We start from the raw sequence: 11,640 nt of genomic DNA on the forward strand, positions 1-11,640 counted from the left end.
ACAAAGCTAAGTTTTACCTCAGAGTTAAAAAGAAATATAGTTTCATATCAAATGGTTTACAGATTTTGTCTTTAGTTGAAAATTTATATAAGTGTTTTCAGAATCCTATATGTAAGACCTGAAACGCTAATTGTTAACAACCGAAGACAAATTGTGGAAGTGTACCAAAGATTCAAGCACAAAAGCAAGAGATAACATCGGTTGTACACATGTTGGTGTTTTAAGATATTAATGAAAGAGGTTTCATATACATGAATATCCTGCATAATTAATATTTGTTCTCCATCTTCAACCAAATATAACAGCAGTCTCAGAGGAAACATTTTTTATTAATTTATTTTTTTCATAAGTGAAAGTTCACACAAGGAACTCAGTTGCAAAAGTTACAACTCTGAACTTTTTGTATCAAGGCTTTAAAATTCAATTTAGGAGCAAAAATCAGGCATAATATTGCAAATTGGCTTTTTTCTTGGCCTGCACCTCCAAAATTCCTTCCATGTAATCTTCATGGGTTAGTTCCGTTGCTCCGTGCCGAAGGGCAATCATTCCCTGACCCAAGAAGGGGAAAAAATAATTCAGCAAAAATTCAATATAGCTGACATAAGAAACTATAACTCTTTTGTTGCACAAAGTCTCCATAGGTCAGCAGTTAGGGGGAAAAAAACAGATTTCCACTGGAAACTGACCAAACCTACTTACCGCTTCCACACACACAGCCTTGCACTGTGCACCATTGAAGTCATCTGTGCATCGTGCCAGTTCTTCATAATTCACATCAGGACTGCAGAGAACAAGAGTTTCATTAAAAACCAACCTCAGTGGGAAAGATATAAGACTTAATGTTGAATATAATCCACATAAACGATACCAATTTGCCCTTACTTTATTTTCATATTCCTAGAAACAGGGAAGGACAAGAAATTAAGACATGACCTAACCCCTGAATCTAACATTCAACCTTTGTTGTGGCAGCTCAGTTTTTATTACTGTAATATTTTAGTACTATCTTCATAGTCATATAGTTTAGAAACTTGCTTTTCACAAAATAGCTAAAATTCAGAAAAAGTGTAATAGTTTTTAGTTAATGCCATATTCAGAGGCAACTATATTTTTTGCACTATAAGATGCACTTCTCCCGCGTCACCCTCCCAAAGTGGGTGGAAATGTCTGTGTCTTATAGAGCGAATATTGCGGCGGTGTGTGTGTGTTGGTGTGGTGGCAAATGCTCCAGTGTTCCCCTGGTGGCGGCAGCAGCTCAGCTCAGTTCACCGGGCAGCTGATTGGCAGTTGGATCATCCTCCTGTAATACTGCCGATCAGCTGTTCTAGGCGGCAGGGATCACCAACGGTGGGCGCAATGGAGCAGAATCCTAACAAGCCATGTGCTGGGACTACAATAACGTGCTGAAGCTGACCAGGCTGTTTGCTGCAAGGACACTAGCCAGATGAATACCGGATGGATGCTGGAAGGCAGAGACAGATTTTTTTCCCCCTCCTCTAAAGCTAATGTGTATCTTATGGTTCTGTGTGTCTTATAGCGCGAAAAATACGGTAACTATGGCATACTCTGAATAAAATGATTCCATAATTCATAGCATAGCCAATGTCATCCAAATAATATTCCCCTTCTGTTTAATACCTGACATTCATTTTGCGTGAATGGATCTGCATAATCCTGGCTCTGGCCTCTTCATTGGGCATTGGGAATTCAATCTTGCGATCTAACCGTCCTGAGCGTAGTAAAGCAGGATCTAGGATATCAACACGATTGGTTGCAGCAATCACCTGGATAAAGGACATACTTTATGAGGACCCAGATTGTTGGGGGGGCAATAAATTGACTTTGTATATAATTATACAAATGGATGAAGACTATTGCTTGACATAGTGTAAGCCGCCCTGAGTCTTCGGAGAAGGGCGGGATATAAATGCAAATAAATAAATAAATAAATAAATAATACTTTGTAGTTGGGCAGACACACATTCTATATAGTACAACTATTAAATTATGGTAATAGATCCAAGGAGTCCTTAGCTTTCATGTAACCCCCGGATGAATTGTAATATGGTATATATATCTTTTCACTTCAAAGCTCCCTACTCTTCAAAAAAAGATTAACATTCTAGCCCTGTTCATCCTGCACCACAGACTAATAAAATATTTTAAAAATAATGACTCAAAGCTATTAAAAAAACTTCAGCTTGGTCACCAATCTGATTTCTAAAGCTACTCTATAATAACTGTTTACAAATATTATTTGGTCACAGAACTGCTTCCTATATTTATGGTAGGCAAAGAGTTACCTTGACTTGTGTGTTGGGTTGAAACCCATCAAGCTGATTAAGCAATTCCAACATGGTCCTCTGTACTTCACGATCACCAGCTTTTTCACTGTCAAATCTAGTGGGAAAAACAGATTTATTTTTTATTACCTATTTTCTTTTTTATTACCATTTTATGTAGAAATATATATAGACTTAATTAAAACACTACTTTGAAGTAATAACAACAAAAATCATTCCATGTTCTCACAGCCTATGTACTTCGCATACCATGTTTGTATGTAAATATTGTATCCTCCTATATCAGCAGTAAGGAACTAACAGAGGAAGGGGGTCTAATCTACTGTATTCCTCTATGCTGAGGCCATAGAATTTTGTCCTTCAGTTGACATCCACTGAGCCAAAGATATTTAATTTTACATACATTGTTGCCAATGTACATTTAGAATTATGACTGGCAACCATAAGAAAAAAAACCTCAAATGAACACTGCCTTCTTCCACCTCAAAATAGATGTTACAAGGAGCCACGTATCTAGATTTCAAGACAGAGCTACAGCTGTAGAACAGAGGGCAAAATGCAGTGACTCTTAATAGTTTCTGTCCCTTTCTGTATTTTGCTCTTCCATCCAAGAGCATTAAGCCATAACAAATTTGAACAGAGCAGCAAAGAGAAACCAATAAAAGAGAATCTGGGTCCCTTGAGAAAAAAGTCTAAAAGCATCTCAATGAGTTGAACATGTTCAAAGCTGCAGAACACTGACTGAATAAAAATGCAGATGGCAGTAACGGAATGGACTGTCTCGTAATTGGTCGTAAGCGGTTGCTATTCAGTAGGTACACTTCACACTGGACTTTACTGCAAACCTTACATTGCATTTCATAAACAAAGAATTCCCAATTATTACCCGATCTTACTATTATAGTAGCTAGCCTATAGCATATATAAGCCTCTGAAAATTGTTTCCTACCACATGCAAGTTGTAGATCGAAAAATGTATACAGTATATTCTTGAAGAGTTGGGGGTGATACTAATTAAGAACTGATCTCTAAAGGAATACCACTGCCATAGTTGGGATAGATAAAAAATGCCAGCTCTAACTCAAAACTTGTAGACCGAGAATCCAGCTCTTACCTCTTTGTGCCAATGGCATCAAGTTCATCGATAAAGATGATAGAAGGTGCTTTCTCCTTGGCCAATGCAAAGGCATCTCGGACCAACTTGGCTCCGTCACCAATAAACATCTGCACCAATTGTGGACCAGCTAGTTTCAAGAATGTAGCCTAAAACAAGGCAAGAAATAAGATATGTGTACTCTATATTCTGCTTTAGTGTAGTACTGTAGGTAATAACAGAAATGGTATTAAAGGTAATATTTGCAATCTATAATGTTGGAGTAATTTAGTTCAGCCCCATATTCAATATGGAAACAACTAAATCACAGGTGGCCATCCAGTTCCCAACATTTCTGCAAGAGGGAATCTAGCACTGCTTTAAGAAAAAAAAAATCGTCACATGCTTTTTGTGGACTGCTAACCCATTTCCCTTTACTCTCCTCTTCTTCAAACAATCGTTTACAGTTCCTTTAACTCCTCCTCCTGAAGTTTGGTTTGTAGGCTCCTTATTGTCTTGAGATCTGTCTTCTAAATTCAGTTTCTTTGTAGCCATTTTAAAATGTTAGAGACCAAAGTCCAAAACAAGCTAACCAGTGCAGAAAATAAATTTTCGTAGAGCACAAAAAAGCTATTAGAAACCTGACAAAGACACAGAATAGTGTAAATACTAAATTAAAAATTAAGGGACTAGGTTCACTGTCAGTACGCTGTCTTTAATTTTAAAAAAAGAAACCCTGAAGCATTCCATAAATTCCGAGAAGCCATCAGTAAGCACATCAATTTTACCTTTGTCTGTGCAGCACAAGCTCTGGCCAAGAGAGTCTTTCCTGTTCCTGGAGGTCCATACATGAGCACCCCTTTAGGAGGTTGGATTCCCAGGTTTTCAAATTTTTCTTTATGATTCATTGGCAGAACTATCGCTTCTACCAGCTGTAGAAATAAAAAGTAAATGAAATAATCTTCTTAACTGCTAAATCCCTGCTGGCTCTGTAATCTTCCTTACAGAACAGGTTAACATTTTAAAAACACCTAAAATGTTTTCAAAGCTCTGTAAATATTAAGCCAAAGAAATGGAATTAGTAGCCTCTCCTTACCTCTTGGATTTGTTTATCTAGCCCTCCAATATCACTGTATTGCTCTGTAGGTCTCTCATCCACTTCCATGGCTTTCACCCTTGAGTCATACTCTGTGGGCAAGGTTTCCAAAATCAGGTAGGAGTCTTTGTTCACCCCCTGCGAACAGAAATCCACAAAAATGCTTTTTTAAATTGTACCTCTCCCCCATTTTTCTCACATCTTACTCATGCAGTTATTAAGAGGGTGGAGAACTCTACTCCTATTATACACGAAATGGATTCACTACATAGAAACATGAAAAGGCAGGGGAGGAAAAAAAAGAGCGCAGAATACATTATTCCCAGTCGCTTGAGAAATATTAAATTTGCCCTTAAAGCTATTATTTCAGAACATTAAATGTGATGAGCACTATTGTATCAATTTATTCTATTAAAATGAGAAAGATGTCAGCTTTTTTGTTCTTGTTTTAAGGCATTAAACAGCTTTGAGATGAGAGAAAAGCAGTAGATGGTACAAAACAAAATGGTAATTTAAATTACAGCCGAAATTAAATATGTCAAGATTCAGACATAGAAAGTGCATTCTATATTATTAAAACAATACTAGGTTGTTTGTCTGTTAAAGAACTATAGGTGTTTGCAATCCAAATTCATTTATCTGCCAAACTTGAAACTACTGATCAGCATACTTTCCAACCACATTGCAAGAGAGGCCTACTAAGGACTGAATAAATACTGCACAGTCATAAGGGTTAACTGGAAGAAGCAAGTTTACAAATACTGTGAAAGTAATAGGAACAGTGGGGTTATCTATGAAGTTGCTTTGTTTTTAAAATCAAGGTGTATATTTGGTTATTCATTCTTGTGCAGTATAGTAACTACTTACCACTAGATCTCCAGGCTTTAACTTTTCAGCATCAACTAATCCAATCACAGGCAAAAAGTAAGTCTGTTGAAGAAGAAGCAACAAAAATGTTTTCAGCTTGGCCTAAATCTTACCAGAATTGTTCGCATACCTTATTTTGTGAACTAGCGGCGATTATCACTTTAGATGTTGGATGTCCTAAATTAAAATTGCAGATGCTTGTTAAGAACAAAATAGTTTATTTTAGTTACAGTATTTATTTCAACTTTACCTTTCTATGCAGAGAGGCACAAAGAGGTTAAAAAATATTCTACATCTAACATATAACCTTAAAATGACAGAAACCAAAATAGAACATTTCAGTTTAAAACTTAATTCTGTATGTCTGAATTCATACATTTTAAGCACATCCTTGAGTGGGAACACAAAGAGGGTTTTTAGCAGATCACACTACAATCCTGACTAATCTTATTCAAGCTGGACACCTCGTAGTCTAGATAAGTAAACTGTAGAATTCTTAAGCATGGCCATTACTGAGAAATCTGGAAGCTGAAGGATGTGTATCTGGACGATGTCCACTAGGAGAAGATGAATTTCGACATGAATTTCATGAGATTCACCAAATCAAACCACATAAGAGTATCACTCAACTATCTAACAAAATGAAATTCAATGTAGAGAAAAGTAAAGTCCTACACTTAGGTAAGAAAAACCAAAAGTACACATATAAACTTGGTGAAACCAGGCTTAATAGCAGTGACTGTGAGGGACCTTGGGTCTAAATATGAGCCAGCAGTGTGCAGCGGCAGCCCAAAAAGCCAACGCAATCCTAAACTGCATTAAGAGGTATACAATCAAGATCAAGTGAGGTACTAATACCATTCTATAAAGCCCTAGTAAGACCACACCTAGAGTACTGCATCCAGTTTTGGTCACCACACTGTAAAAAAGATGTTGAGACTCTGGAAAAAGTGCAGAGGAGAACCACCTCTGGTGATTAGGGGACTGGAGACAAAAACATATGAAGAACAGTTACAGGGACTGGGTATGGCTAGTCTAGGAAGAGAAGGACCAGGGGAGACATGATAGCAGTATTCCAATATTTGAGAGGCTGCCACAGAGAGGAGGGGGTCAAGCTATTTTCCAAAGCACCTGAAGGCCAGACAGGAATAATGGATGGAAATTGACCAAGGAGAGATTCAACCTAGAAATAAGGAGGAACTTTCTGACAGTGAGAAAAATCAACCAATGGAACAGCTTGCCTTCAGAAGTTGTGGGAGCTTCATTACTTGAGACTTTCAAGAAGAGATTGGACTGTCATTTGTCAGAAATGGTGTAGGATCACCTGCTTGAGCCAGGGTGTGTGTGTGTGTTGGACTAGGTGACCTATAAGGTCCCTTCCAACTCTGTTAATCTGTTGATCAACTGTTTTTTCCATGTTCAAGAAATTATATACAATTCTAGGCATTATTAGTGAGAAAGATGTCAACTAGCACATATTGTTGAGAGCCCCGGCCAGTTAGAACGGTCAACACTGAATTGAATCTTATTAATATAAGGCAACATCAAGTGTTTTTTCTGTCAAAATTGGTCTATCAGGGCAACCTGGTGTACCCAATTATGGGACGGAGGATATTGCTTCCCCTTTAGCAACAAACTATTTTTGTGTGGAATTTATAAAATATAAATTCAGTAAAATATAAATTCAACATAAGGCAACATATGTTTATATAATTAAAAGCACTGTTATGCTGCTTTCACCTGTCGAGTAGAGGTTTTTATGACAGCACACTTGCCCTTCCTTTGTGAATCAAGATCAATATTTGCTCCATCTTCTTCCTGGTCATTGGGGTCAACATCCAGCAGCTAAAGATGAAAAAAAATCAGATGCAGACATAATTATATTGGTGAAGCATATAATTTTATCACAATGTACTCCTGTCACACAAAGGCACTAGATTTTAGTCAGTCTAATGCAGAAGTTCTCCTACAAGCGCTTCAAAATGTTATAGACCTATCTCTCAAAAAGTGATTCTTTCGTTGAGGAAAGCAGGGGCCTCACAGAAATAAATGGATAAATAAACTATAAAGTAATAAAATCATCTACTTATTATAAATCTTGGTGTAATTAGGCAGATCACTTATTTTAGCCTAAGAAGCGAATTGTGGTAGTGATTTTGTTTGTTCCTGAAAGGGGAATGTTTACAAAATCAACTTCACCTATAAAAGCCTACCTGTACTATAAAAACATGCAATTTTTATATTTACCTTTCTCTGAAAACAGCCAGGTTAACAAGATAGAAACAAATGTGACTCTTGTGTCTGCAATTTAGCATCATCCCACAAGAATCATTGCTTCCAACATTTTCCTGAGTTCTTTTTTAAAAAACAAGATTCCTGATTTGATTGTAATCACTGATATGCTTACTCTGAAATAACACTCATTATTTTCTTTCATAAGTCTTTTGGGTTGCAGCTGAGAAATTATACCAAGAAAGACTATCAAGTAAGATTATTAAAAAGTGATCTCTTTTTTAAGCAGGACCAAATTATAATAATCTCATTTTGCACACCCCATTTCCTATTCTTTTCTTCAAGGAATTCACTCACACAAAACTTATAATATAGATTCTATAGGCTATATATTATATTATAAGAAACATACCTCTATGACATTGGATACAAGGTATGGCAGAGTTTTATTCACTTTGATCTTTTCACTGTTTTCTTTAATCTTGTCTTTCATTGCTTGTAGCTCATGAGTTACTCTTAGTACTTCACTCTTCATGATCTGAAAATCCAGAACAATTATTCTTAAAAAACAATTATTAGCTTTCCTGCAAATCTGGAAGAAGATAATGAAAATGGGGGAAATGCTAGGAACCAAATGAATCAAAAATAAAATGAAATAACAAAATAACTTGGTTTTAACCAAACCAACCAAAACTTGGTTTTGTGGAATTCATTTTCTGAGGAAAAACCAAATCAGCAATTATTTTAAAAATATTCCGTAGCAAGCAAGTTCTTATGAAAACTGCATGAGAATCAGTAAATGTGATAAAGGAAATACAAAATAAAGGCCATTTTATTTCATACCCACAACACTACTACAGTATTGCCCAAAGATAGGTGATACAGCTTGTGGGAATATGCCAGAATGGGTGAACTTTCCATGAACCAAATTAAGTTTTGTACCCGTTAGCTCAGTGAAAAAATTTAGAATTGGGTTGAACGGCTGACTGTTAAATAGATTACATCATAATTATGCAACCCATAGTGCATTAAAAATGCAGCTTAACAACATTTTAAAAATAGTAATAAATATGACACAGGATATATGCTGAGTTCCTCCAAACCAAAAGTAATACATCTGTCCCAGGTTTTATGACGAGTTCTTCCAAACCTCACTGCCACCACCAGCTCCACCACTTCTGCCATCCCACTAGTCACCTAATGATCTATTGGCACACCATGTATTCCTTTGCAGCCAGTTATTAATTTAGCAGCCCTTTCTCCTCTATGACTTATTACAGCCTGCCATAATCCTCACACAGATTCCTAGAGGACATGGTATGGCCTTACAGTGGGGGTGGGGAGAATAAATAAATAAAACACTCAGCCGGCCCGAATCGCAAATGCACCCAATACAATTTGTAGAATAGAATAGAATAGAATAAAATAGAATAGAATAGAATTTTTTATTGGCCAAGTGTGATTGGACACACAAGGAATTTGTCTTGGTGCCTATGCTCTCAGTGTACATAAAAGAAAAGATACGTTCATCAAGGTACAGTTTGTAGGCACCCTGGGAAGAAGAGAAACTTTTACGCCCAGGTTCCCAAGGCGGGAAACCCCAGCTGAACAGACCTTGATCTCACTATCCAGCAGGCGGGTTCGCTGGACGATCTCTTCCGTGGACATCTTCAACACCTCTTCCCCGATGCCATCCTAGAGAGAAATAGCCAGTCATGGCAAAAGGCAAACAGGCAGGTTCTGCCGATCACGGACCTTCCCAGCCAGGCCCGCTCCCTGAGGAAATCTCTGCAAGCCCCCCCCCCCGCCCCCATCACAAGGCGACTGCTGTCTCTACCGATATTGCCCGCCGGCCCCTCATTCTAGTCAACAATACCGTCCCCGGCTTTACTTACCTCCGCCTCATCCCAAACCGACGCCATTTTTTTCCCCTCAGGAGAAGAGCTGATCTTTGAATTGTGGGGAGCAGATACCACACGCTGGAGAAAAACAAGGGTTCTCTCCTCTGCCGTGAAACCCAACTCTTTTTTCTGTTAGCATCGCCACCGCGTTGGCCCTCCGCCGCCCTTTCAATTTAATTAGTTAACTTGGAGCTATTTGTCGAATCTACCAAGGTTGCGGTGCCCTGATCAGGTGATCGCGTCCAAATTTGCTGAGGGATGGCATTTCCTCCGTTCCGCGGCTGAGGTCTCGCCGCCATCTTAGTCAGGGGCAAGAGAGGAAGCCCGCCTTGAGCCCGTAGAGATAAAAAATAGACAGAGTCGGCACGTGGTTTCACGTAAGGCTGATTTTCTCGGTGCCTGTAAGAAAACGCCACCCGTGTGAGCGGACCACGGACGTGATTACGCGCCTTCAGTGTTGGTCTGAAATTTCAACCCATGGTTTTCAGTTTTTTTAAAACCCTTTTTCTTTCGCAAACGATTCCCACATGCTAACTGGGGAATTCTGGGAGTTGAAGTTCTCACATCTTAAAAGTTACCAAGTTTGAAAAAAAAAAACAACCCCACTAATTTAAGACTAAGAATGCCCTCAATTTGGCGTTCTTATTGGTTCTTGTATCTTATACTTGGACAGATACCTTCAGCTGTTTCAGCATGTGCTCAAAGGCAGTAAACAGCAAAGGTGGGTTTCAGCAAAGTCTGACCAATTCTGGAGAACCGGTAGCGGAAATTCTGAGTAGTTCGGAGACCCGGTAGTAAAAATTCTGACTGGTCCCGCCCCCATCTATTCCCTGCCTTTTGAGTCCCAGCTGATTGAGAGGAAATGAGGATTTTGCAGTAACCTTCCCTTGCCACGCCCACTAAGCCATGCCACTCCCACTAAGCCACGCCCACAGAACCGGCAGTAAAAAATTTGAAACCCACCATTGGTAAACAGTAAGAGTTGGAAGGGACCTTGGAAGTCATCTAGTCCAACCCTCTGCTAACGCAGGAGACCTGTACTAGGGATTCGAACTACCGAGCTGCCCACCTTTCTGATCTACAAGCTCAGTATCTTAGCCACTGAACCACCTAGTCAGGCAAGAAATGTTTTGTAAAATCAAATTTGCCTCCTTGCGATAGTGTGCCTTGGTGGTTTCTTTTACCACCATTTATCTCCAGGCAGCATCTCCTCCTTTCCCCTTCATGGATTACTGCCTTGTCTCCTCCTTTAACTCCAGGAAGTGTGTGTAGGGGTGGATGGGAGAAAGGCTGATCACCTGTAATGCTTTACTGCCAATGAAAACCTAAAAATGAAATCACTCATCCAATGGAATCGCTTGGCTTTACAGTGTGAAAGTATAAGTATAAGAAAGTGTTAAGAGATTTCAGCTATTCTGCCCTTGTGTGAGATAGAGAATCTTACTAGAGAAAAAAACAATAATCAAACTATAAAATATTTTAAATTTTGAAGGCTTTTTGATGCTGCAGGTACAATTGTTCTTTTTTTTTTTAAAAAAAAGAAATCTGTTAAAAATCTAATGCTCCCAGTAGATCACAAGATGGTGCTATGGTAAGCAGAATTTCTCCATCCTAATTACCTAATTACCAATTACAAGAAGAATCTGGTTGCAGTTACTCCAACTAAAGGTGATGCAACTAAATACTGAATGTAAAGATGATTACTCTATTACATGGACATATCACACGATGACTTTATGGAATATATGAAAACAAGCACCAACATTTGTTTACTCATATTCCTTTTTGATATTGGTAGGAACAAGATGAAGCTAATAGTATTTAGCAGCAAAAATGTGGAAAATCCAGATAAGGGGTAAATATGTTTCCATAGAACTTTATCAAGAAAGCTTGTATTTTTAGTTGTCTTGCAGGTTGTAGTCCCAATAAACCTGGAGAGCAGTCGTTTGGTATCTATGTTTTTATAAAGTATTTTTCAGCTGTTTAAAAGAAACTGATCACAAAAGCTGATAGTTTTGTCTTTAAAAGTGCTACTGCTTATAGGACTGCAGAGAGTTTATGTAAAAAAGTATGTTTATTGAATACTTAAAACACAAAATCAGTGCATTTCCTATTGGGGACTATGTTTCCATTTTTCCATTAACAAAT

The 11,640-nt window shown here is 38.2% G+C and overlaps 1 protein-coding gene across 1 annotated transcript; it reads right to left on the reverse strand.

The window, feature by feature from the left end:
* Nucleotides 1–320: 320 nt before the first annotated feature.
* Nucleotides 321–9,862, reverse strand: PSMC3 (proteasome 26S subunit, ATPase 3). The gene is made up of 12 exons (XM_058161829.1): nucleotides 9,487–9,862; nucleotides 9,206–9,286; nucleotides 8,004–8,129; nucleotides 7,100–7,204; nucleotides 5,360–5,422; nucleotides 4,493–4,630; nucleotides 4,185–4,328; nucleotides 3,418–3,566; nucleotides 2,304–2,400; nucleotides 1,639–1,784; nucleotides 700–781; nucleotides 321–549 (listed from the first exon to the last, which is right to left on the reverse strand). Exons 1-12 carry the CDS (start codon nucleotides 9,511–9,513, stop codon nucleotides 439–441), a joined length of 1,269 nt encoding a protein of 422 aa, XP_058017812.1. The 5' UTR covers nucleotides 9,514–9,862; the 3' UTR covers nucleotides 321–438.
* Between the last annotated feature and the right edge of the window lie 1,778 nt (nucleotides 9,863–11,640).

This window comes from Ahaetulla prasina, chromosome 1, assembly GCF_028640845.1.
Source record: "Ahaetulla prasina isolate Xishuangbanna chromosome 1, ASM2864084v1, whole genome shotgun sequence".
Lineage (NCBI taxonomy): Eukaryota > Metazoa > Chordata > Lepidosauria > Squamata > Colubridae > Ahaetulla > Ahaetulla prasina.

Excerpts from the sequence above, each read along its gene's own strand:
- PSMC3 (XM_058161829.1), bottom strand. The coding sequence starts at position 9,513 with ATGGCGTCGGTTTGGGATGAGGCGGAG. Across the intron at positions 2,401-3,417 it reads GATGCCATTGGCACAAAGAG|ATTTGACAGTGAAAAAGCTG; the intron begins GTAAGAGCTGGA and ends TTTTCCCACTAG. Across the intron at positions 782-1,638 it reads TCACGCAAAATGAATGTCAG|TCCTGATGTGAATTATGAAG; the intron begins GTATTAAACAGA and ends TGTTCTCTGCAG.